Source organism: Brachyhypopomus gauderio, chromosome 1 (assembly GCF_052324685.1).
Source record: "Brachyhypopomus gauderio isolate BG-103 chromosome 1, BGAUD_0.2, whole genome shotgun sequence".
NCBI lineage: Eukaryota > Metazoa > Chordata > Actinopteri > Gymnotiformes > Hypopomidae > Brachyhypopomus > Brachyhypopomus gauderio.
In genome coordinates this window covers 11,242,004-11,268,552 of record NC_135211.1, presented here as the reverse complement: position 1 = coordinate 11,268,552, position 26,549 = coordinate 11,242,004, and the positions used below count along the sequence as shown (strand labels likewise).

Genomic DNA, 26,549 nt, shown 5'->3' with positions numbered 1-26,549 from the left:
CTGTATATGAATCTATACATGGCACGTAGTGTATATGACGGCGTTTATTGTCATATGGACAATATTAATTCCAGCAATAATATGATTACAAAGCCACATAGTGGCTTTTAAATAGTCCACCAAGTTGTTAAATATATATATTAGTGGGCCAGTCTGTCAGGAACTCCCGGGCCACTTTTTCTCCCCAGTCCGCCCCTGGTGAGTGCGTAAAGTGTGGGGATTTCAGAACTGCTCGTTCTTAGTTGTACTAAAAGTAATTCAAATACTGAATATAATCTTTTCCGCCGTTAACGTTAACTAGTAACGCCACCTTCTGGTGTAAATCCGCTGTTTGCCGTTTGGCATCGGTTTGTAATCTGAGATTCGGGATCTCGGTTGCGGTGCATATTCGTACTCTACAGTTTCATAGGAACTGCGAGATGTCATTAGAGGACAAGTATAACATTTACACTGGGACACGCTACCAAATGTATGGGTGCCCGGTTAGTTTACCAGCTATGTACATAAAAATGGCTCTATTTAGTGACACACCCACAGTATTTATTCCGTATGTTCACGACCACATGCGCACTTCACGCGAGATCACGTAATAGCGAGCGCGCGTACAGTGACGACAAGCACGAAAATTAGTGTTGTGTTCAATCAAACAGGAATGTGATGAAGTGTTTTTGAAAACAGTACTTTACTGAGTGACATGCTGTAGAATACACGTAACATGTTTAGTGGTTAAGTAAGTTGTTGAAGATAAGTTAAATAAGATGACAAACGAAGTCATGTTGATGCAATGTTTTGTGGGGTTTGGCCTGACCTGAATTATGAATTATGAGGTTAAACTAGTCTATACTAACATATATGATATATGATTTAAGACGCGTGTCAAAATGCTTACGTTATTTCCAACAAGAACGGAGCACTGCAAGTGCATTCTATGTTAACCATTTATTTTTGTAATAGTTGCAAAACTATTCCCATGTCCTCGTGACACAAGTGCAATCTGAGTATCTTGAACAGCTGTTGCGAAACCCTGCCTTACGTTGAACACCGGTCGCACCGTTCATAAGGGAAACTCTGTATGTCGTCACAAGACGTTTGCGTATTGAACGCGGCTTGGAGTCGCGGAAAAATCTCCAACAGAAAAGATCCCACGCCGAGACGTACGGCAACTTCGCTAAAGGATCTGAATGTGCACGACTAGAAACTGCACCTGTAGTAGGGATCGGATCGCTTCAATGCACGATTATAGATTTTTCTGGCGAGCGGTTAAGCAACAGCTCTTGTTTTGTTAAGTTTTGATCTCGCTTCAGGAAACAGCTTCACAGCAGACAAGAGAGAGAGAAGAACTTTCGCCAGGCTTGTTGTGAGGGTCTGGCTGTTCGTCAGGAATGTCCCAGAAGGAGAGACCCACTTTTTATCGACAGGAGCTCAACAAAACGATATGGGAGGTTCCGCAACGATATCAGAAGTTATCGCCGGTGGGCTCGGGTGCTTATGGATCCGTTTGGTAAATATTTTTGCTTTGAAGTATGCGGTGCACTCTGCTCTCTAGCATTGCATAATAATCAGTAGCTCGTAAGTGCTTGCTAAACTGGTCATCAATGCAGTTGCACACTTGCTTAAAGTTAAAACACTTCAAACATTTGTGCAGGTATTGACGTCATCCCTACCTCAGTTTATGCTTAGTATTTCTTATGCACATTTCCACTTTTCTACCCCCCGTTGATTTGCACGACAAAAAAATAAACGTTACTTCATATTTTCGTTTCGATATCCGTACACTTGTACGCTTCCAAGTGAGCTAACATGCTAGCATAGCTAGCTGGTTGTTGTGCATGCGTCTGGTTTCATGTGCACGGTGGATCGCTGTAGTGCTATGGCACGAGCTGCACTCTTTCGCTTCTGAATAGACACTCATTTGTTTTAATGCGTGCATTGCAGCCAGCTCTGTTATGCCTATAATCGGAACATTTCTTGATCAGCTAGCGTGGAAGTCGTTTACAGATGTGCTTAAATGTTTAAGGTCCGGCTGTGGTGGAGTTCAGATTCAGTATCGTTCATCATTGTTTGCTGCCGTTGCTAGTTGGCTGTATTAGCCACATACAGATCGCATAGTCAGGAATAGTGAGATTGTGTTTACTTGTGTTTTTTTTAGTCAAATATATTTCAGTATGTTTAGTCAAATTCAATTTTCGAGGATGCTACAGCCCATGTTTGGAAGGCGCAAATGAGCGAAGCCAGCTGTTTCCTGTGCACACAAATGTGGAAACTGGACTTTTAATTGTTTGATATTAACTTAGTGGCGCAAAACGTCTTGGCTGGTATCACGTGTGCGGGAACTGAGGAAGTGGCGCATTTGTGTGCTGTGGCAGTTTTGCCATGATCTCGCCATGGTGGACACTGATGTCACCCAGCATGGCTGGTCTGACTCATCCTTCCAGGATTAGGTGGTCTTCTTTCCACTCGCTTAGTCATGCACGACGTGGCTCCCCGACACGAAATCCCTCACATACGATTTGTTTTACAGTACCACTCAGATTTGATGCAGGGAACCGCACCGTAACTCACATGATTGTACAGTTAAGACATGGCCACCGTATTTCGCCACGCAGGTAACTGACTCCAAAGGTGCGGGTGGGTGAGGTTAACGTTTGTTTTCTTATTAAACAGATGTAACAAAGCAGTTGTCGGAAAATGTATAACGTGGAGTTTTACTGGCGCCACCATGGAAAATCAGGGTTTGACGTGTGGTACAGGACACTCCGCACCGCACGCTGTCCCGCACCGCAGCGTCCCGTTGCGGGTTTTGAGCGGGAAAATGACGCTGCGGGTCGAGAACGCGTGGATCGTACTGTGTTGGAGCAAACGCACGTTGTGGTTTTTTCCTGAGGGCAGTGGCGTAAATAAGCACTTGTGGAAGCGTGCAGTAATATGATCTGCACTTTGTGAAGTACAGGGGAATGTCATTAAGGTCCTACTTCGATTTCATTTTTTTTTGCAGGCTGTCACCGTAGGCTTCGACCCGACTAATCTGGTCCGTAAATTAGGGCATGACTTGGGTGCGGAGTCGTGAGAGACGTATCCCTGCATGTGTGGGTCAGAAGTTAAATGACCCTTATCTGAGCATGTGCAGAACATAACTGACATAACCCGAAGCGATTACTTTAACTGAGTATGTGCACATGACGGCATTGCTACAACTCATTCATAAGCACTGCGTTTTATTGTTATGTTTCTGCTGTTACTTAACCACAGATTTTTGGACCCTGATGGCACCAGGCACGAAATTCAGTGTTAATGATTCCCTTGATCGGGCCCAGGCCATCTGGCAGTGTGTGCTGCCTTTTGCAGGAACTTGAGGGGATTTTTCACCTAGTTCTGGCATGTGTTCTTGCAACCTCACCAAGGTTGTGTGGAGGATATTCATAGCTGCTTCTGGTTCTCGGTTTTGGTACTTTGTCATTGCTTTGCCTTGTGATCAAGTATATTAACTGGGACAGCTCGGCGTGCAGAGGTTCGTTATGCTGGTTAATTTCCTGAAAGCGATTTGAATGCACCTGCCTTCAGGAGAGGTGCTTTGGAGTCGTGCATATTATAATGGTGCAAGAAACACCACATCCAGCACAAAGGAAATAAGTAAACGGTTCAGAGGGAGAGTGGTGGAGAAGTGCATGCTGGGCCTCGGCTGAAACAGACTGCCCATCATGCACTTGGGCGACTGACATGCAGTGACGTGTCCTGCCTGGGTCAGGAAATGAAGGCTGTCGAATCCTGGGGGTTTTCCCAGATTTCACAATATTCACAATTTTGTCTCATGCTTTCTGAACTTTGCGTTAGACTCCGTGCATTGCGTTATGCAAATTCCCCAAGCTGAGTTGTACCAACCCCCAGGCAGACCTCGTGGAGAAACCCCTTCTCACTCGCCTCTCTGGACCTCCCTCACACGTGGGGCCTGCGGGGGAGCGGGGAGCACGCCACCACAGGGAGACGTTTGTGGCCCTGCCACTGCGGTCTCCAGAGTCCCCGTGGGCGTGGAGAGGAGTCATTTTGTTTGCTGTTCTTGCTGGACTGTACCATCCTGCCGTCTGCGCGAGGTTTCACACGTTTGCCGCATTTCTTGTTTAGTGATTCACGTTTCGTGTAAGTTGGCCCTGGGTGGAACTCACCTGCCCTGAGCTGCTCCGCCTCCTGAGGCCTGGTCACGCCTGGTCACGCCTGGCAGGGAGCTGCAGAGAGGAAGCAGGCACATGCGTTTCCATTTTCGTGTCATGCGGTGAAACCTTCACATCTTCACTTCCCAGGGAGTGTGTGAGTCTCAGCAGAGGAGGGGTGAGGGGTTGGGGGTTTAGCCTGTGGTTCTACTAGTGCCACATACACACTCATGCCCCCACCCCCCCACCCCCTTCATCTACATTAGCTCTAACTTTCTGGAAACCCCGTTCCCTGGTGTTTGACCTGGCTGCTATGGTAACGGGGTTGGGGTGGGGGGGTGTAGCAGGCATGAACCTCATGGGTGTTTCACTTCCTCAGAGCTAGTGGGCGGCTCATCAGTGCCATTTTAAAGATATTTATTTTTATTTATTTACATAGTGTTAAATAAAGGTTCATGTACACCCAAACAAAGACGTGCAGCTGGGTGATGCACTTTGTCATTTTTGTTTTCTCAGATACAAAGAGATGTTTGTCATTACGCACACTGAACTGTTGATTTAGTACCTGTGTCTATGCATTTAGTTTTTACTTAAAATATGTGCATTGCAGAGAGAAAGCAAAGACAGTCCAGATAACAAATAAGAAATAACTTTTTATGTAAATAAATGTTCACTTTAGTGTCGCATGAATCATTAATATCAAACAACCATTGCGATATCAGCATTATATCGTCCATCGGTCATTCTGTCTCTAAATGTCTGCATCGGTCATTAAAAAACCCGTATCTGTAAACCACCACATAAGAGAGCTGTGGGCGGAGCCATGTGGTGATGTGATCGAGAGAGGAGGTGGAGTTGCAGATGGGGGCGGGGCCATGTTGTGATGCGAGTCTGCCATGGAGCATATCAGGCTGCTGACCCCGTGCTCTCCTCTGCAGCTCGGCGTACGACGTCAAGACGGGCCTGAAGATCGCCGTGAAGAAGCTGTCTCGGCCTTTCCAGTCCATCGTCCACGCCAGGCGCACGTACCGCGAGCTGCGTCTGCTCAAGCACATGAAGCATGAGAACGTAAGTAGTGCCGACCCACCGAGCCGCTGACACGTAACGGGAAGGGCTCAGCAGTGTGATGTCGGCTGGACAACCCCACCCCCACTGGGAGGGGTCTGTCCGTGGGTTTCCCCCCTGGGTCCTTAACCCGGTCTTGGGCATGCCCTCCCTGCGTGAGCCATGCCCGTGGAAAACTTCTGGCCTTCTGCTCTGGTGTGCTTGCTGCAAGTGTTTTTCTCTCTCTTGCATGCACATGTCATCTTCTTTGGCGGTATGTGTGTGTGTTTGTTTGTCTGTGTGGGATTAATAGCAGAGTAGCGAGGGTGTTCGTTCTTGCAACTCGATGCAGCGTGTGCCTGCCGTAACAGGGTTCAGAGAGCTCTGACAATTCAAAGCAGCCAGTTGAGAATAGATGCTCTTCCTGTCTCGTCTCTCCAGTTTGCTTCTGCACTGTCGGGGATATTGACGTTACCCATCCTCACAGCTTACCAGGGTTGTCATTAATGCTCTAGACACAAGTCCGACTTTGCAAACCGGTCGGTCAGGGTCTAAAATAGCCCTGCAACACGCTGGAGCTGCATAAAAGCACTGCTGGAGAGAGCGAGGCATAATTCTGACCAACGGCCAAACCTGAGCACCTCTTCCTGCGTGATGATTGGCTTAGCTGTTGTCATGGCACCCTCGTGTTTTATTGCATAAACGAAATGCTCCTACTGTAGCTGTGTGTGGTAGTAAGAGAAAATCTGTGGTGGGTCTGTGTCATCTTCAGTGGACACACATCTGCTACCTGCCCCTGCACTACCGCTACCTGCCCCTGCACTACTACTACCTGCCCCTGCACTACCACTACCTGCCCCTGCACTACCACTACCTGCACTACCACTACCTGCACTACCACTACCTGCCCCTGCACTACCTGCCCCTGCACTACCTGCCCCTGCACTACCACTACCTGCCCCTGCACTACCTGCCCCTGCACTACCACTACCTGCCCCTGCACTACCTGCCCCTGCACTACCACTACCTGCCCCTGCACTACCACTACCTGCCCCTCCACTACCTGCCCCTCCACTACCTGCCCCTCCACTACCTGCCCCTGCACTACCACTACCTGCCCCTGCACTACCTGCCCCTGCACTACCACTACCTGCCCCTGCACTACCTACCTGCCCCTGCACTACCTGCCCCTGCACGACCACTACCTGCCCCTGCACTACCACTACCTGCCCCTGCACTACCTGCCCCTGCACTACCTGCCCCTGCACTACCACTACCTGCCCCTGCACTACCTGCCCCTGCACTACCTGCCCCTGCACTACCTGCCCCTGCACTACCACTACCTGCCCCTGCAGGCCGTTCCTCCCCTCTTCAGTGAAGTGTGCGTGGAGATGATGATCAGATGTGCAGCTTGGTGACGGTTACAGCCTAGTCACAGAGAGGGGCTTCCCCACAACACACTCACTGTCACTCTCTCTCACACACACACACACACACACACACACACACACACTGCAATACTCTGAACATCAGAGTGCAGCCATGCCCTGAAGGCTTACTCAAGTAAGCAGGCAGGATTAATGGATGCCAGATCAGAGAGCCTGGAACCTTGACGCTCTGTAAAGACATTGCAGATCTTTAAAAGCTGCACTAAGGGAATCAATCAATCTTATCCTGCTAATATGTTTATTGATTTGAATGTTAATTTTATGAATTTGACTTGTGCAGATATTATTGTCTGTGTCTTTTGTCAAAGTTGTGTGACTTTACATTGAATGGATTTTAAAACATGGTGTGGGAGGCCATTGAGAACACTGCGATGTGTGAACCTGATTCTGAATGTGGCGTTTCTTTCAGGTAATCGGCCTTCTGGATGTGTTCACGCCTGCCACCAGCTTGGACGGATTTAATGACGTGTGAGTAAACGAGTTCTTCAGAGCACAGACCTGCACCTGTGGCTGTTCATACACTGTTCTCCTCTGGCTCTTACACAACTCGGCCTCCCTCCCTTTTTTTCCTTTTCTGTATCTCAAATGAGGCGTTTGTTGACAACTGTTGTCGCCGTGGCAACCATAGAAGCCCTTGGACTTGCACCAAAAGTCTCCTGCAGATGAACCTTTTTTTTTGCATGTTGTTTTATTTGTAAACACGTTGATTAAGTTCTCGATTCACGTGACGCACAGTGAACCTTGATTTATGCACATATGGGGCAGACTGACGCTGTTGGTCAGTGACTGTGCAGATGTCCGATAGACGACGGTGTTCAAGGCGAAGCCCACTGACTCGGTAGGCTCCTCCCACACAGGCGGTAGGCTCCTCCCACACAGGCGTTGGCATGCTGCACAGATCGCGGCTGCACGGCACTGCAGCTCGGGCTCAGTAGCCTCCGCCTGTTTGGAACACGCACCTCAGTCACGTGGTGCACCTGCACCCCTCCACTCCCCACTCTGAGCAGCAGGGCAGCCGCGTGCCAGCCCGCACTGGCCGACAGCGAGTGTGTGCGCGCAAGTGTGTGCGCTAGTGTCTGTGTGTGCACATAAAAACGTGCTCTCTGTCTCCACGAAGAAAGACAGGAGGAGGTTCCTTGCAGGCTTGGGAGAGACGGGTCGCAGCTGACGGGACGCTGACTTGTGTGGTGTCCCAGCAGCAGTGACTCAGGCTTGGCTGCGTCTGTTCTACCATCTCCTCCACCCGTTCTACCAGCTCCTCCACCCCGTTCTACCATCTCCTCCACCCGTTCTACCAGCTCCTCCACCCCGTTCTACCAGCTCCTCCACCCCGTTCTACCAGCTCCTCCACCCCGTTCTACCAGCTCCTCCACCCCGTTCTACCAGCTCCTCCACCCCGTTCTACCATCTCCTCCACCCCGTTCTACCAGCTCCTCCACCCGTTCTACCATCTCCTCCACCCTGTTCTACCAGCTCCTCCACCCCGTTCTACCAGCTCCTCCACCCGTTCTACCATCTCCTCCACCCGTTCTACCAGCTCCTCCACCCGTTCTACCATCTCCTCCACCCCGTTCTACCAGCTCCTCCACCCCGTTCTACCAGCTCCTCCACCCCGTTCTACCAGCTCCTCCACCCGTTCTACCATCTCCTCCACCCGTTCTACCAGCTCCTCCACCCCGTTCTACCAGCTCCTCCACCCCGTTCTACCAGCTCCTCCACCCCGTTCTACCAGCTCCTCCACCCCGTTCTACCAGCTCCTCCACCCCGTTCTACCAGCTCCTCCACCCCGTTCTACCAGCTCCTCCACCCCGTTCTACCAGCTCCTCCACCCCGTTCTACCAGCTCCTCCACCCCGTTCTACCAGCTCCTCCACCCCGTTCTACCAGCTCCTCCACCCCGTTCTACCATCTCCTCCACCCCGTTCTACCAGCTCCTCCACCCGTTCTACCATCTCCTCCACCCTGTTCTACCAGCTCCTCCACCCCGTTCTACCATCTCCTCCACCCCGTTCTACCATCTCCTCCACCCCGTTCTACCAGCTCCTCCACCCGTTCTACCAGCTCCTCCACCCCGTTCTACCAGCTCCTCCACCCCGTTCTACCAGCTCCTCCACCCCGTTCTACCAGCTCCTCCACCCCGTTCTACCAGCTCCTCCACCCGTGTGCACGGGAGCTGGTGGTGGGCTGGGTGGGGACCTGTTTACATACCTCAGTGGTGAAACGCAACACTCTCCTGGTGGAGGCAGAACCCCCCCCCCCCCCCCCCCCCCCCCCCCCCCCCCCCCCCCGTCGTGGGGTCGTAACAGATGCCTCAAATTCTCAGTCCAAGTCTGCGTGTGCCGCGTGACAGACATGAGCAGGAACGCCACGGGCACGTGCTGGGAAATATCTACAGTTACTATAGCAACAGACCTTCGTCCCCCGCTCTGTGTGAGTTTTGGATGCACAATAACCTTCAGCTCTCTGAGCAAAATGTTTAGTATGGGGAACAGACTGGCGGGTTGGAGTGAGGGAGAGAGAAAGAGAGAGAGAGGGAGGGAGGGATTGGGTTAGTGATGGAGTACGTGGAGAGCTCGGTGGGTTGTCTTGTTGGACTGTGTGTCTTCTCCCCAAAAACACAGTGCTGGTGTGTGTGTCTTCTCCCCAAAAACACAGTGCTGGTGTGTTTTAGGTTGGAGGGAAATTTCCTGGCAAAGAATATCGGAAATTCCCAAGTGGGATTTTATTGGAAATCTAAACGTACTTGGACAGAATGTGCCAGGATCTTCATAAAGGTTGTGTGCTCTTTGTCAGATCTGTTCTGTCCAGCCTTCCTGCATCTATACACACACACACACACACACACACACACACACACACACACACACACGCATCACTGAGGAGAGATGGCCACACTGCCCTGTGTAATGGAGCTGTTGACCAGTACATTCCCAGAGCAGTGCACCCTTCTGTTTCGTTTAATAGGGTGAAGGCCATCTGAGGTTATAACCACACACACACACACACACGTGTACACATCCAGAAGAAGAGACAAGGGCAGTACTGTGGATTTGAGGCAGGCTGTGTGGTGACTGGACATGGGAGTGCCCCCGTTGTCCATGAGTACACACACACACACACACACACACACACACACACACACACACACACACACACGCCTGCCTGTTGTACCCCGAGAGCACCGTTGTTTGTGACAGTTCGTGCCCCCTTTTACCCTGAGACCAGACAGGCACTAGTACACTCCTTAAAAATACTACTGCCCCACACTTCTGACGGGGCAATAGGGAGCAGTACAGAGCTAATTTAGCAAGACATATCTGTGTGTGTGTGTGTGTGTGTGTGTGTGTGTGTGTGTGTGTGTGTGTGTGTGTGTGTGTGTGTGTAACCAACCCATATCCCATTTACAGACAGCTACCTTTTAATGGAAAGCATTTTACAACCCTTGAGCAACTTGGCCTGCGTGTATGCAAAGAGGCATTCCTGCTTGTTTAGGCTAGAGCTTCTGGCACTGTCACCATGGAGAGCTGCACCCCGTTGGCCTGGCGACAGCCACATTCCACTGCTCCTGGGCAGGAAGTGGGAGCTGATAGGCCAGGCGGCTGCAGCTCCGCCCCTTTCCCCTGTTTGCCAGAGTGGTTGTGTTGAACAAAAGCAGTTGGCAGTATTTGTTTACAGGATCATACACAAACGTTCTTTACTGGTAAAAAAAAAAACCCATCTGAAATACGTAGAATGTGAACGAGGTGCTGGTGTTGTGTGTCCTAGGTACTTGGTGACTCATCTCATGGGTGCTGACCTCAACAACATCGTCAAATGTCAGAAGCTGACAGATGACCACGTGCAGTTCCTCATCTATCAGATCCTCCGAGGCCTCAAGGTCAGTTCCTGCTGCTACCTTCAGCAGCACCAGCAGCTCGGGACGAAGAAGCTGGTGTCCATACTTCACCCCGTCACTGCCGCTGTCAAACGCGTCACTCACCTTATCTTCCACGATACGGGAGGGGGGTTCACATCATATTTGTGCGTCACAGGTCTCTTGTTGACTTTGAGTGAGCTGATTGTGTGTGTGTGTGTGTGGGTGTGGGTGTGTGTGTGTGAGGCCCCTGTAAGGCAGTTGGAGATGTCTGCTTCAGGCGTTCCTTCCAACCATGTCCAGCATGCCTGACGCTCAGAGCCAGGTGCTCCTCAGGGTCCCCACAGCCCGAGCTGGCGTGTCAGTGCAGGGCCGGGACTGTTGCAGCAGTGTGGCCACAAATGTGTGCTTTTCCAGTTCTCCTTACGGAACGCTGACTTGGGTTGGCCAGTAAACATGGGGTGATGTTTTCATGGTTACATCACCACACTTACCACTCCCAGAGCTTATGCTGCCGATTCTGGATTAGTTTTCAGTTCAAGCATGATTATGGATATGAATAATACATGAACACAAAGTGCTCGGCCCTCTGTCCCACGGCCTGTCCACTGCCTGTCCCGCTACGGAACTCTTGTAACTAACTGCGTTTTTGCTGATTTATCAGTGATTGGTCGATGTTGATAGAGTTGTCTGTGTCTCTCTCTCCCTTTCTCTCTCTCTCTCTCTCTCTCTCTCTCTCTCTCTCTCTCTCTCTCTCTCTCTCTCTCTCTCTCTCTCTCTCTCTCTCTCTCTCTCTCTCTCTCTCTCTCTCTCTCTAGTACATTCATTCCGTGGACATCATACACAGGGTAAGTGACCAACCCTCGCCTCTGTCATTCCATGCATGTTTGTCTTGTCTCTTCTCTGATGGACGGAGCTCGCGAGGTCGCCGTGGCGTGTCGCCCCAGTAACCTGGGCCTCGTTTGCATTTCACCATTGCTCTGGTGCATAGCTTTTATGGCTGCTCATGACTGTGTCACATGACCCCACCGTGGAAGCGTGTCTGACGTCACTGGCTTTGTATGCTTACTTTTACGACCCTAAAAATAAAGCGGTTTCACCTGTGCTGTTTAGGGTAAGGTAGGACTTTAATTAGCCATTGTAAAGTAGCCATAATGGTGTAGTATTGTAGTGGTTGTCTCTCTGTCCCTCTCTTTCTCTCTGCTCTGATTGATTTGTCTCTGTTTCTGCAGGACTTGAAGCCCAGTAACTTGGCGGTCAATGAAGACTGTGAGCTCAAGGCAAGTCTGGGCGTGACTGCTCTCTGAACCCCCGTGTTATCGAGTGCACTATAACTGCCAGTCTGTGTTGACCAACACTTCCGTTATAGTCCAGCTAGCAGATGGCAAGACGATGTCTGATTAAACGCACTTACAGGCCTTTATCGGTTTATGGCTAACCCCCCCCCAGATCCTGGACTTCGGTCTTGCGAGACACACGGACGACGAGATGACTGGCTACGTGGCCACGCGGTGGTACCGTGCCCCAGAGATCATGCTGAACTGGATGCACTACAACATGACAGGTCAGGGCCGTCCTGGATGATTGTGGGCATGGCGTCGGGACGGGCGCGCTGTGTGCTGGAGATGTGGCGAGGGCAGCCAGGAGCTCACGTGTTGGTGTGTTTGTCATCTGTTGCAGTGGACATCTGGTCCGTGGGGTGCATCATGGCTGAGCTGCTCACGGGCCGGACCCTGTTTCCTGGCACGGATCGTATCCTTTTTTCCCCAGCGCTCTTCCTGGCCTTCCACAGTGGCACGCCGCTGGACGATCCCCCAGACTGTAGAGACTCGAGGTTCCCGTTTGCTCGGTTACACTTCCGGTTAGGGAGGTTTTTCCCTCAAATGAAGTAGATGCCGCGGCTCATGCTGTGAACTGCAGGGGGCAGGATTTTTATTTATTTTTTTGCTCTGGGCAGAGGGGAGTGACTCAGACGAAGCCGGTATCGGCCTGGTGAGTCACTGTACCTGTTTCTGCTGACAACGATGTAATCTTTGCTCATGCTTTTGCACCCAGAGTGCCTGGCGCGGCCCACACCAGCCCAGACACGCCATGAGGGGAATCCCAGAGTCTCCCTAGCTCTACGCCTAACTCCATGGCCATTTTGGCATTTGGAACCCACACACCCGCTGAGAGATCCCAGCCTTTCACAGAAATGAAATATAATATGCGGATCAAAGAAAGCAGCTGTGTAGAAATGTTTCCAGTTGACATGAGCTAAGTTATGACCTCACTGCCTTTAAATGGTGTTGTGATGCGTTTGTGTTTTTGATGTCTGATGTGAAGACACTGCATCATGTCTGTCTCTGTCTGCTGAGGTGTGTTCATGTGTGCCTGTAATATTCTTGTTTAAATAGACCTCTCATGATGAGGTCACGTGTGTGTGTGTGTGTGTGTGTGTGTGTGTGTGTGTGTGTATCTATCTATCACACACACACACACACACACACACACACACACACACACACACACGCGTGCACACACACACTTCTTACTCTTACTGTTTCAGAAGCACAGCTTGTACAGCTGATGAAGGACTTCTGTCCAAAACATCCTGTTTCTCTGGAAACTCACTACAATTTTAAATAACTCTATATTTGTATGTATATGCATACAGTGCTGCTTGAAGGTTTATGAAATCTGAGTAGTTTTTCTGTTTTATCATGATTCTCTTATTTTATCATCACCATTTTTTGTTTAGGAAACGTCTGGTTTGTTAATCAATTCAATTTACATCTTTTGAGGGAACTGTGAGTTGCCAGCAGACTACATGAAAAACAGAATCAGAGCATGTGCAGAAGTAAATGAAACACATCACATTGGTAAAGTAAGTTAGGTAAAGAGGTGAAACACGTGATCTAGTAATCAATTAAGCAGACCAATCAAATGAGACAACCTTGGGAAAAGATTTGAGCCACATTGAGCCACACTGAATTAAAGGGAGAAGAAACGACCAAACCAAGGGGTAGAGGACACAGATCAACAATGCTGAGAGGAAAGGAGACATCTGAGGATAACAGGAAGAAGGTGGTGACAGCCCATCAGTCTGGGGAATGTTACAAGATCATCTCCAAAAGATTCCAGCTCCATCCATCCACTGTAAACTTACACCAAGAAGTGAACTAGCAAGGAATGGCTTAAGAGAAAGAAGATTTGTACTCTAGATTGGCCCAGTCAAAGTTCAGACCTCACTCCTATAGAAACGCTGTGGCAAGATCTGAAGAGGACAGTATGTGCCAGGTGTCCCTCATCCTCTCAACTGGTTCTGCAAGGAGGAGTGGGCAAAAATCCCTCAGAGCAGATGAGACACTTTGTAGTTACGGAAGATGTTTGGTTGAATTAATGTCTGCAAAAGGAGGAGGCACAAGCTACTAATTATAAGAGTTCACAAACTCTTGCACTTCTGTTGAATAAATAATTAATGTGTGTGTCCCCCCCCCCCCCCCCCCCCCGTTTTTTACCATCTTCTGTAGGTGGATCACAATTTTTAAGCAGCACTGTGTGTGTACATATATTAATTATTATTATATTATTAATATACACAGTATATATATGTGTGTGTGTGTGTGTTTGTGTTTGTGTGTGTGGTGTGTGTGTGTGTGTGTGTGTGTGTGTGTGTGTGTGTGTGTGTGTGTGTGTGTGTGTGTGTGTGTGTGTGTGTGGTGTGTGTGGTGTGTGTGGTGTGTGTGGTGTGTGTGTGTGTGTGGTGTGTGTGGTGTGTGTGGTGTGTGTGGTGTGTGTGGTGTGTGTGGTGTGTGGTGTGTGTGGTGTGTGTGGTGTGTGGTGTGTGTGTGTGTGTTGTGTGTGTTGTGTGTGTTGTGTGTGTTGTGTGTGTGTTGTGTGTGTTGTGTGTGTGTGTGGTTGTGTGTGGTTGTGTGTGGTTGTGTGTGGTTGTGTGTGTGTGTGTGTGTGTGTGTGTGTGTGTGTGTGTGTGTGTGTGTGTACAGTCCTGACCCTGTCTGTTCCAGGTATTCCACACGGTGGTTCGTAGCCCATGAAGGCGTTGTTGCTCTGTCGGGTCATTCTGGTTGTGTGCTGAGTTCAGTCTGTGTTCATGCTTTACTGCTGCTGCCATGGGGGTGCGTGACCCTGTGTGGTTTCCATGGAGACTAAACATAAGCCCATGTCTTCTCTTTCTCATTTGCCTTTAACCACCATCTTGCTATTACCATATGTTCGTTTTCTGCCTGCTGTGCACGCATTGCTGACTGTGCCTGGGGGGCACTCTGCTTCGGACTTGCACTGGTTTGAAGGCACCGCCGGACTCCCACCGTGACTGTTGCGCCTAAGAGCGCCAGTGCTGCAGCTGACCACACGGTGGAGCTAGTGAGCACGGCCCCTTTTCAAAAGAGTTCTTTGTGGTCTTGTATTCCGGATGGTCAGCAGCAGTGCTAAACAAGCCGATGAGTTTGTGCTGGTCCTGTTTGTATGGGTCTGTAACCCCCACTGTCTTTGATGACCTGTACATATCCCTCCTTGCTCTCATTATTACTAACGGATAAGTATTGGTAATTATTATTCTTTAATATTAATCTTTAATGGTGCATTTTTATGCCATGGTAAAGCACTAGAATAAAGGAGGGTCGTATGCTCTGTGGGAGGACAGTAGAAACTGACATGCGTGGTTTATTAGATCCAGTGGATTTAGTGGACTGCGTTTTTGTGGGAAAGGAATGCTCCTCCTCTTTGTTTGTTTGTTTTTGTTTTTAGTATTTTTCATGTTTTTGTTCTGCTACCATTATCCATCCCCTCTCCCCATGTTTTTCCTTTATGTTGCTCCTGAAGATATTGATCAGTTGAAGCTAATCATGATGCTCATCGGAAACCCAGGGCCCGAGCTCTTAATGAAAATATCTTCAGACTCTGTGAGTTCTCCCTGAGTGTGAGCCGTCTCTCCCTCTCCCTGGCCTGGGTCCCTCCTGCCTGAGTGTGAACCCCCGTCCACCCCCACCACTCTGGGTTCCTTCCGAGGAGCGTCCTTCTGTGTGCTTTTTGCAGCAGCCTTCAGTCCTGTTCCCCATCTTGGCATGAACGCCACCATGGCCTGCCATGAGGCTTGATTGCTGGGTAGTGTAGTCCCGCGTTTACATGGCTACTCGGCTTGGTAGTTGGACAGCTGGCATGCTGGGAAGGCCTCTGTCACTCACTAGCGCCCTCTGCTGGAGCCACTTTCACATGGCTGTGAACAGGTCATTCACGTGCATTGTCTTTGGTCTTGCTTGTTGCTTTTTTCAAATCCTTTTGTCCATTTTCCCACCATATCTGAATATTCTGGGTTAATGAACATGGTGTGCGTGTGTGCGTGCATGAGGTGGCACATCTAACACTGCAAGAACCTGAGCTCATGTAGTCACCTCCCCTCCTCTTACCCATCAATGGTTTCTTCCACTTCCTTCTCCTCCCTCTGAATGGTCTCTCCTCACCATGACAGCACAGGTTCGGGGTTTAGATGGATTTAGAAGGCACTTTGCCATGGATGGTTCTCTACGTGTATTGTTAATGTAAACCCCTTGACCTGGGTGTTTAAGATATAAACCAGCTTCAGCAGATAATGCGCCTGACTGGAACTCCACCTGCCTCGTTAATTAGCAGGATGCCCAGTCACGAGGTGAGCAAGAACCCCGCCCCCTCCCCAATCACACCTCCCTACCCACACCCTCATCCCCACCCACACGCTTCTCCCCAATCACACCTCCCCACCCACACCCTCATCCCCACCCACACGCTTCTCCCCAATCACACCTCCCCACCCACACGCTTCTCCCCAATCACACCTCCCCACCCACACCCTCATCCCCACCCACACGCTTCTCCCCAATTACACCTCCCCATCCACACCCTCCTCCCCAATTACACCTCCCCATCCACACCCTCCTCCCCAACTACACCTCCCTACCCACACCCTCATCCCCACCCACACGCTTCTCCCCAATCACACCTCCACACCCTCATCCCCACCCACACGCTTCTCCCCAATCACACCTCCCTACCCACACCCTCATCCCCACCCACACGCTTCTCCCCAATCACACCTCCACACCCTCATCCCCACCCACACGCTTCTCCCCAATCACACCTCCACACCCTCATCCCCACCCACACGCTTCTCCCCAATCACACCTCCACACCCTCATCCCCACCCACACGCTTCTCCCCAATCACACCTCCCTACCCACACCCTCATCCCCACCCACACGCTTCTCCCCAATCACACCTCCCCACCCACACCCTCATCCCCACCCACACGCTTCTCCCCAATCACACCTCCCCACCCACACGCTTCTCCCCAATCACACCTCCCCACCCACACCCTCATCCCCACCCACACGCTTCTCCCCAATCACACCTCCCCACCCACACCCTCATCCCCACCCACACGCTTCTCCCCAATCACACCTCCCCACCCACACGCTTCTCCCCAATCACACCTCCCCACCCACACCCTCATCCCCACCCACACGCTTCTCCCCAATTACACCTCCCCATCCACACCCTCCTCCCCAATTACACCTCCCCATCCACACCCTCCTCCCCAACTACACCTCCCTACCCACACCCTCATCCCCACCCACACGCTTCTCCCCACCCACACCCTCATCCCCACCCCACACACTTCTCCCCAATCACACCTCCCCACCCACACCCTCATCCCCACCCACACGCTTCTCCCCAATCACACCTCCCCACCCACACCCTCATCCCCACCCACACACTTCTCCCCAATCACACCTCCACACCCTCATCCCCACCCACACGCTTCTCCCCAATTACACCTCCCCATCCACACCCTCCTCCCCAACTACACCTCCCTACCCACACCTTCCTCCCCGATCTTCCCACCCACAGCATCCCTTGTTAACACCACCATGGCTAGCTGGAAATGAAAACCAGCAATAGTCACTTAGTTTAAATTATTATTATAATAATTATTACAATTAGAAGAATGCTAATTGGTCATAAGTAACTTTCATTCATTCTTAGATATGTTAGCATTAGCAACATCATTAGAGGGGAGGTTTTCCATTAAGCAGGGCTATGTCCACTCATGACCCCAGTAACTGAGGGTCTTCAGACCTGGTCTACCTCATCTGGTTCAGTTACATGTTCCTCAGCATAAAGTTCAGCATCTCCCTTTTGTATGCCCCTCCTCCCTGCCCGCCCCCTTCCACCTCCTCCATTCCGCCCCGCCCTCTGCCCCCCACCCCCACTCCATCTTTCTACACTCTGTCCTCCCCTGGATCTCTGCCTCCGAGCCAGTCCCCAACACCCCGCTAGCACCTGCAGAGCCGGAGCCACAAGCAGCCCCTCCCGAATCACGCTGGCATCGTGGAGTGCATGACTCTAGCCTTAACACTGGGTGTAGGTGACTCCTGCCCACAGCAGTGCTGCCACAGATTGGCCCATTTGGTTTGTTGCTCTTTTGCAGGCTCGGAACTTTATCAATTCTATGGCCTACATGCCCAAGAGGAACTTCGCTGACGTCTTCATCGGCGCAAACCCTCTAGGTGAAGAGTTTATTACACCACTGAAACACTCAACAGCACCTCCCTGTGCATGGACATGCTCGCATTAAAGAGCTCATGTGTTCATGACTCCTTCCCTCCTCCCGCTGGCCAGCTGTAGACCTGTTGGAGAAAATGCTGGTTCTGGACACGGACAAGCGCATCACGGCCTCGGAGGCCCTGGCCCACCCCTACTTCGCCCAGTACCACGACCCGGATGACGAGCCAGAGGCCGATCCGTTTGACCAGAGCTTTGAGAGCCGTGAGCTGGACATTGAGGAGTGGAAAAGTAAGTCCATGTGGGGTATGCAGTGTTGTAGGAAATAGAGTATTAATATCAGTTATAACTTATTTACTTTTATTACATGTACATAAAGACGTTAATTATGTCCATAAGTACCCAAGATGTACACACAGACGATATTCAGAGTAGCTCAGCGTAGCTGCTGATGCAAGATACCTTTTTGAAACCTTGACTGACTCGGAATGTTCACTGGTAATGAACGTTTAATAAGAACATTCCTACAGGCGTTTGAGAGTGTTAATCAAACACCTCGACCTCTGGACACAGTCTGAAGAGTGCCTCTGTTTTCAGGGCTGACCTATGAGGAGGTACTGAGCTTCGTGCCACCCGTGTTTGACCCAGATGAAATGGAGTCATGAAGAACTGCCACTCCATACACACACACACACACACACACACATCTACACCCAGGCACACATACCGGAACAATGGCAATGTTCACCTCCCCTCCATCAAATAAGGAAACATGAACAGACTGATATTAAAGCAGCCTGAACTGCTAACATTTCTAATCACGATTGAGAGCTAACAGCTGCTCATTAGCATTATGCAAATTAGGTCATGCTAATTGGTAGCTCCTAGCATTCATTATGTGTTAGTAAAGTTAGTTTTATTGGGGGTGGGAGCATTGTTTAAGTTGTTGCTTTAAAGTCCTGAAGTTTAGACAACTCTGATTCTCCATCTACATGCGTCATAGATGGAGGATACACCAACATTTCTACAATGATGTTCAGTTGAACACAGAGAATGTAGAGTATTATTGACTTTTTTTTGTTCTTGTACTTTTTTAACTGGTTGCTGAAACGGCCAGAAATCTTTAGAATAATCAGTGGAAATATAATTTACATATGTATTTAAATCTGGAAAATACAATCATAGACATCCCAGTATGAAAGATGTTGACATGCAATTCCATGACTTAATTGCTTCTGAAAGAATATCAAAAAAGCTCAAATCTACCTTTACTATGACCTTTAACCTGTACAGTCATAACGACCATAAAGGACCCTAAAAGGCCCTTTCTAGTGTTTTATGTAAATACCACACTTGTAAATACATAATTGTGCAGTTGCAGTTTTACAGTGTTGCGGTGCCACACATTATCAGCACTGCCGCTCGGACCACGCCGGCCTCTCTGATCCACAACTGTGGATCTCCTGCTGTCAGTGAGAATGTAAAGTATGTGTGATGTGATTGGAAATGTCAGGAAATGCTTGTGTCCAGGCTGTTTTATTTTATTTATATATGAGCTTCCCTTTTATCTCCTAAGCAGTTTTATGGGTGTCAGCAAGGGTTGCCAGACTTGCTGTTCTTCCGAACTTCTGAAAATGCAGATATAATAACTCCAGTAGTGCTACATAAAGACAAAGGTGACTTCTGATATGATGGTGTAGGTCCAATTTCATATTTAAAGCATCTGTGAGATTTTTACATTAATATTATATAGAGCCTGTGGCCTGATCTTAAAATGCATTCTCTTGTGTGTCTGTTGTGGGTCCTCGGGAGAGTGGTGCATCTGACCTCTGGCTTCTTGATCTGCCTCCCCTCCCTGTTCTTCAAACAGGTTCTTTTGCTGTATCTTAAATTATTATTTATAGAAGTGATGACAAAGGATGGATGTCTGTAGAAGATGGTGTTCGGCCGAACCGGGAACGTACTGGTGTTCAGGCGGTTTTAGCACACTGGCAGCAGACTTTTCCAGTGTGAGGGAAGAGCTGCTTCTCCAGGTCCATGTTGGCGTGATAATCCCAATTCAGGTTGCCCGCTACCCTTTGCCCTGATTCTGAGCACATTCCCCGTTCTCGATGTTGGCTGGTATGTGCGACGGGTCTTGGTGCTGTTAGAGGAGTCCTGGTACACCATCGCAATCTGAGCCAGTAACCAAGTGTGAGCCCGTATTGGCATCCCGAACTAAAAGATGGACATCAAGAACAGTAAACTATGCCAGCACCTAACTTATTTTATCAGTTATATTGTTTAAGATTGTTTTAGAGTGTGTTCTCCATGATATATGTGTATGTAATCACTTAATTTTATTCAGCAATATTTTCTGTATTATTTGGGCACGATTGGCATGGCCTTTTTAAGGTGTGGTGGAATGTATGGCTGTTTATATGTTTACAGCTTTCTGCAAAATGACATAACTAACCAGCCTGTCAACACCGGAGAAACCGGGATCACTTGTGGTGGAAACAGCAGCGTTTTCCAGGGGTGTTTTTATTGTTTTGTTTTGTTTTTATTTTTGCATGGTTGACTTGTAAACCGAAAGGAAAGTACACTCTTGTCCTCTTTACTGCATGTAACAAATTTGACTCGTCCATCAGTCAGATCGGGTGACGGCCTGTAAATAACCACTGATAGTAAAATAAAGTCAATTATTTTTCAACACTGCATCATGTCATTGCACTGTTATTCAAAGTTCAGTTCGTGCCGTGGGATCGTTTGATTAATCAACACTGCCACCTAGTGGTCGAGCATCTTGATTACGTGAAAATCTTGGAAATGTGTAATTGGCAATGAGCACTATTTCACCACCTCAAATACTTCTAATTGGTCATGGGAAGACGTTGACGTGTTGGCTGATTAGACGTTGTACTTAAGCAGTAGGCACTAGATTTCAATGCAGTGCGTTCTTTCAGTAGGTGACTGGGCAGTTTTTATAACCTCGGACGTACTACATGTTATCTCTTACTGCTTTGGCGTACTGAATAGGAGGGAAGTATAGCGTTTCGGATTCAGCCGTTGTCTACGATGTCACGTCTTGGTACTTCATTCCAGGAGATGGCGCTAATAGATTGGTAATAATAAAATTTATTTTTATTGTCACATGATTACAACATTTGTCATGGGGACATGGAACGTGTACTGTTTATATATATATATATAACAGTACACGTTCCATGATATACATGATGCATTTTACACGAAATTGGTCAATATTGAAAAGATCCGAAATATCAGGATTTCTCTGCCTTGACTAAGGGCGCGGAAAGTGAGTGGGCGTGGCTAAAGTGAGTGGGCGTGGCCAACAGAGGAGAGTTTTGTTTGTGGAAGTTTTTGCAGAACGACGCCTGCGCCGAAGTTGACAGTGTACACGCGGCAAAGCCGGTAACTAGCTACAATATGGAAAAGAAAGGTGAGCATTAAGATAAAAAAACTAGTTCCGTTATCGTAGACAATGTTGCGTCGTGTTTGTGGCAGAGCTGAAAATAACAACTGCAAAACAAAGAGAGCAGCTGTGTTGCTGAACAATAGCCCGTGATCCTGCTGTCCCGCTGGGTCCCGCACACACTGTGCAACGTGAGCTGGCGAAGCTAAATGGCTAATGTAGCTAACTGCCAGCTAGCAAGTGACAAAAAACTCGTTAACAGTCATAAGCAGAATATAACAGACTGTCGGGCGTAACACTAATTAATGTCCGCGGTTTGACATCAAATGATGTCAAGCACATCTTATAAGAAAATAACCAACTCCGACTCCACCGAACAGCGAGCTTGCTAAACCGCTAACTACTGCACTCACCGCCAGCGCGTGCTGGACCGCGCGAGCTAGCGTAACTAGGTAACGGGTGTTAGCCAGCTAGCCAGGTTAGCTACTGGGCAAAGTTGAACTGCGGGAGCTAAGTTTACTCATGTATATTGTTCCTGAGGTTTTGAGCCAGCTGGTTGTTCGGATTTCACTATTAAGATAAAAAATTTTGTTGTCGTTAATGTGCACAGTGCAATACGGATGTACAAGTCACCTGGCTAGTTGTCAGAATGAGCCAGCTAGCTAACGTTTGGGTTGTGTTGAGGTTCGCCCTCCTCTCAGTGAATGGACCTGCTGGGGCGGCTGTAATGATCTCTCCATCCTCCTCAAGTGGGCTTCCCGTGTTCTCCTGTCTCTTTAGTGCTTGCGCTCCAAGCGAGGAAGAAAAGGAACAAGCCGAAGAAGCCTGGCAAAAGGTAAGATGTGGTTTTCCTGGTACGGTCCAGACATGAAGCGGGGATCCTGTGCCCTACGTGGGGGCCACTGTAGGGACCGGGTGGACTAGCAAGTGTGACAGACCACCACAGCTGCCTCACACCTAACACACCCAGGTTAACAACAGGCAAGTTGTTAGTATAGGTATGTAACACAAAAAGCATGCCTCAAATGGATGTTTTGTCCTTTTGTAACAGTCTTCTATTGTTTACTTTGGAGCCAGTTTACAAAGTCATTTTACTGCTATTCTTTCCTCAGAAAGTGTCTGTGGTGTTTATAGGCAATATGCTGATAACCAAACAATACTTTAATGAAGTTTTAAATGTCCACTGATGAAATGTCTGAATGAAATCCTTGAAAGTTGTATCTGTTGAGCCTGTGTGTGCATGTGTGTGTGTGTGTGTGTGTGTGTCACATTGATGGAGTTCTTCAGGGTCTCTGCTCACTGCACACCTCTCTCATACCCTGTGGAATGCTCCATTAAAACCCCTGCCAGTTATTGAAGCCATTGGCTCAATTAGCTGCTCTTGCCACCATTGTGTCTCGCGTTTGTGCTGCACACGCATCCGTGTCACATGCCCAGCACTAATCTTTCTTCTGAAGCAGGATTTTTGAGCCGACTCCAGGCTCAGTGTCTGTGAGTTCACTCTAGTCACGTCTTCCTTTGAAATGAGCATCTCTGCACAGAAGCCCAGTGTTTCAGTAGGTTTTGGTCACATTAATTCATCTAAAAATGCACAAACGATTAGCCAGTGTTAGGTTTAATGTCTTCAGAGGTTGCACTCAATTTGAAGCTGTCATGGTTTTGCGGTCATGGCACTGTTTTGACTGCGACAGCCCAAAATAGTGTGATGTGCTGCCCATACTCCACTAGTAGTGTGTGCATGTGGGTGTGAGGGTGTATGTGTGTGTGATTGTGGTGTTCGTTCTTGACTTTCCCTTTTGGACTCTGTCCAACAGATCCACCAACCATGTGGAGTCGCATTATGTCACACATTATGGAACACAACAAAGCTAATGCCTACATGTCCATCTCTCTCTCTCTTTCCATCTCTCTCTCTGTCTACATGTCTCTCTCACCATCACTCTGTGTGTAATATAATAATAATGACAATAATAATAACTACGCTCAGTTTATATAACACCTTTCACAAACCCAAGGGCACATTTGGCAGGAGGGGGAAAACTAGGAAGAATAATGAGCAGTAAAGAGGATATTTTTAATGTGGAATTTTAAAGGGAGACGGAGTAGAGCAATTGGGAAGAGATTGAGGCGGACAGTTCCAACATTTTGGGAGTAGCAGCACTAAAGGATCCGCCACCCGTGGCTGTGAGCTGAGTCTGTGGAACAGCAAGTAGGCCAGAGTTAAGAGGGTCCATGAGAGAGCTGGTGGAAATGGACCATACTGGAGAAGTACATAGGCACAAGACAACTTGGAGGTTTGAAAGTAAGAGGAAGGATTTTATCATTAATGCAGGAGAAGACAGGTAGTCACTGCAGCTGCTGAAGGCCATGTGTGGACTGCAGCTACCAGGCGTTTTGCATGTACTGAAGATGGTTGATTAATTTAGTAATGGTATTTGGTGTGGAGGAACAAATGAAGGTGTTTATCAGCATTCTTGCGTCTGTGTCCTTGAGTGCTGTCCGCACACGGGCAGATAACTAAATGCAGCTTCATATGGGACTGAGTGATGAATCAGAGAGAGCACCAAGGTTTTTAATAATTGGAGGTTATTAATAATGGGACCTCATAGGACCATATCAGTAGTGGGCTTTGAGAAACTAAAGAAGCGATTTAGGCCCGACTAGTAACATTTCAGATTTATTAGAAATCCGTTTCAGGTTTTTCTCTTGCAGCCAGAGTTGTAGTCCTCTGATGCATGAGGTCAGTACATGGGCAGAAGCTCAGAGGAAGCAGTACTAATATAAATCTGATTGATTAAAGTGGGATTTAAACTAGGGATTAAGGATGCAAATGATTAATCGACTTTCGATTAATTGTCGATCAAGAGGTTACTCGATCAAAATGTATTAATCACGATTAATCGTTAGAGAGCGCTCCTGTAGTAACTTGAACAGAGCGTAAAAACGAGAGGCGAACACGTGTCGCGAAAGACCAGAGTGGAAAACAAAATGAAGCGGGCGAAAAGACGTGCGGTGTGGGACCATTTCAACATTGTTAATTTAGGCAAAGAAGTCAGATGTTCTCTGTGTAATGCGGTATTGAAGTACAACAGTTCCACTAGCTCACTCAATTATCATTTGAACACTGTGCATGCAGCTGTCCTGCATATCACCAGTGCACCTGGTCAACCTAAAATCACAGCTACACTGGGAAGGCGAGCGTTTTCGAAGCTCGCTACGAAAAAAGAAGAGTGAGCTAAAAACAAAGCTAGCTACTGCTACTACTGTAGCCCTTACAACAGATTGTTGAACGGCTCTAACAACAGAAAGTTACATTACCGTGACGTGCCACTACACTGACGAGAACTGGCAGCTAAAATCTGCAGTGCTGATTACGACGAACATGTCGGATAGACACACCGCTGACAATTTAGCTGACAAGCTCAATTATGTTGTGGAGACTTGGGGACTCTCCGGTCGCATTACAGCGTGTGTTCACTACAACGCTAGAAACATTGTCCAAGCATGGGCTCAATAATATTCTGTTTGGCTCTCTATTTAATTTCTTCTTAAATTTTTTTTTTTATGTCTAATGTTTCAAATGGAGCCAGTCCTTAATTTATTCCTTTTTTTTAAATGAAAGAATGTGTTTTGTTATACCATAAAAATTTCCTAATGCATAATTACTTGAGCAATATATCATATAATACAATATAATTATCATAATGTAGCTCTCTTCACAACAACACGAACACAGGTCGATTCTCTGAAACAGGCGTTTATTTTTTGGACACGTCTAGTCGCTGTGATACATGCCTCCGGTCACGCCGTGAGAACTACATGCCCAAAAAACACAGTACAAAATCCATCAATAAACCGTACAATCCAGTTTGCAAACGAATACAACATAACGCTTAGTCTTAGCCTAATACAAACATGTATAGAATTAACATGAAATGGCAAATACCTCGTTGGCCGCTTGTCATGAAAAGAGGTTCTTAACCTTGAAAATAATTCTCAAATGATTCTCGCATTTCTTAACAGTCTGTCTTGCTTTTCTGCCATCAAAGTAAGGCCTTGTAATGAGCTGACGGAGCCCTTTGATAGACCGTCGCTAGGCTGCAGTTCATGAGAACAAAAAATTATGAATTCTGAGTTCCGGTGAGCGCAGCAGCGTACTCTCGCGAGATATAAGAAAATGTAACTTTCTGTATTTTAACCGTAACATATTTTAAACTTGCATTACAAATACAAATACAAAATAATTTTATCACAAAAATTATGAATAAGAACAAGAAGCATTTGCATGACACTTACACTCCCACCAAATCACTCATAACTCTGAATGTGGGATTTATTTTAAACAAAAATCATTAAGGAAGTCAACAACATTAACGTGATATTATGTGTATGACTTAGCTGGCCTCAAGCAGAGTTACTACCTTGTGAACAGGCCTTTCAAGACTAAATACTCTTGTGAGTACCTTTCCCTTATCAAGTTTAGTGTCGCTAACTAGTAGTTTCAGTTTTCGCACCAGGCCATCAGCACTAGGATGAACTTCTACAACCCTGGCAAGTTTCCATTCGTTTCTTGGAACATTGTCATCCTGAAGAATCACAATGTCACCTACTTGAGAGTTTCGTGATGGTTTTTGCCACTTCTGTCTTTGCTGGAGGTTTAGCAAGTACTCTCGTCTCCATCTTTTCCAGAACTCGTTGGCTAAGAACTGCACCCTTCTCCATCTTTTACGCAGATAGAGATCTTCCTTGCAGAACTGTCCAGGAGGGGGTAGAATAATTGAGGATTTCATGGTTAGTATATGATTGGGGGTGAGTGGTTCTGGACCATTGGGATCATGAAGATGCTCAACACTGAGTGGTCTGCTGTTTATTATAGCCATTGTCTCGTAAAGAAATGTTCTTAAAGTTGTCGTGTCGAGCCTGCTTGCGGACTTGTCAAGCATAGCAGTCAGGATGTTTCGAATCGTTCGAATTTGGCGCTCCCAGACTCCACCCATATGGCTTGCGGAAGGGACATTCATTATAAATTCGCAGCCGATTGCTTGTTGGCGCTCTTGACCCATTCCCTTGAGCAACTCAGAAAGCTCTCTCCTAGCACCCATGAAA

General features: G+C 48.1%; 2 protein-coding genes across 3 annotated transcripts in view; both read left to right on the top strand.

Moving 5' to 3' along the window:
* Positions 1–1,057: 1,057 nt before the first annotated feature.
* Positions 1,058–20,725, top strand: mapk14b (mitogen-activated protein kinase 14b). Of its 2 annotated transcripts, none has more exons than XM_076993844.1 (12): positions 1,058–1,501; positions 5,084–5,213; positions 7,047–7,105; positions 10,402–10,513; positions 11,308–11,337; positions 11,722–11,769; positions 11,939–12,053; positions 12,170–12,241; positions 16,057–16,136; positions 17,955–18,033; positions 18,146–18,319; positions 18,626–20,725. In XM_076993844.1, exons 1-12 carry the CDS (start codon positions 1,383–1,385, stop codon positions 18,691–18,693), a joined length of 1,086 nt encoding a protein of 361 aa, XP_076849959.1. In that variant the 5' UTR covers positions 1,058–1,382; the 3' UTR covers positions 18,694–20,725. The 2 variants fall into 2 exon arrangements, with proteins under 2 accessions (XP_076849959.1, XP_076850029.1); XM_076993914.1 differs by lacking the exon at positions 16,057–16,136 and adding an exon at positions 15,314–15,393.
* A 608-nt stretch (positions 20,726–21,333) lies between these two features.
* The window catches only part of srpk1b (SRSF protein kinase 1b), a 35,351-nt gene continuing 30,135 nt past the window's right edge, over positions 21,334–26,549 (top strand). Inside the window, exons 1-2 of the mRNA XM_076993715.1 lie at positions 21,334–21,470; positions 22,224–22,278. Of these exons, the coding sequence (XP_076849830.1) occupies positions 21,458–21,470; positions 22,224–22,278 (68 nt within the window). The 5' untranslated portion in view covers positions 21,334–21,457. The remainder of the gene's footprint in view (positions 21,471–22,223; positions 22,279–26,549) is intronic.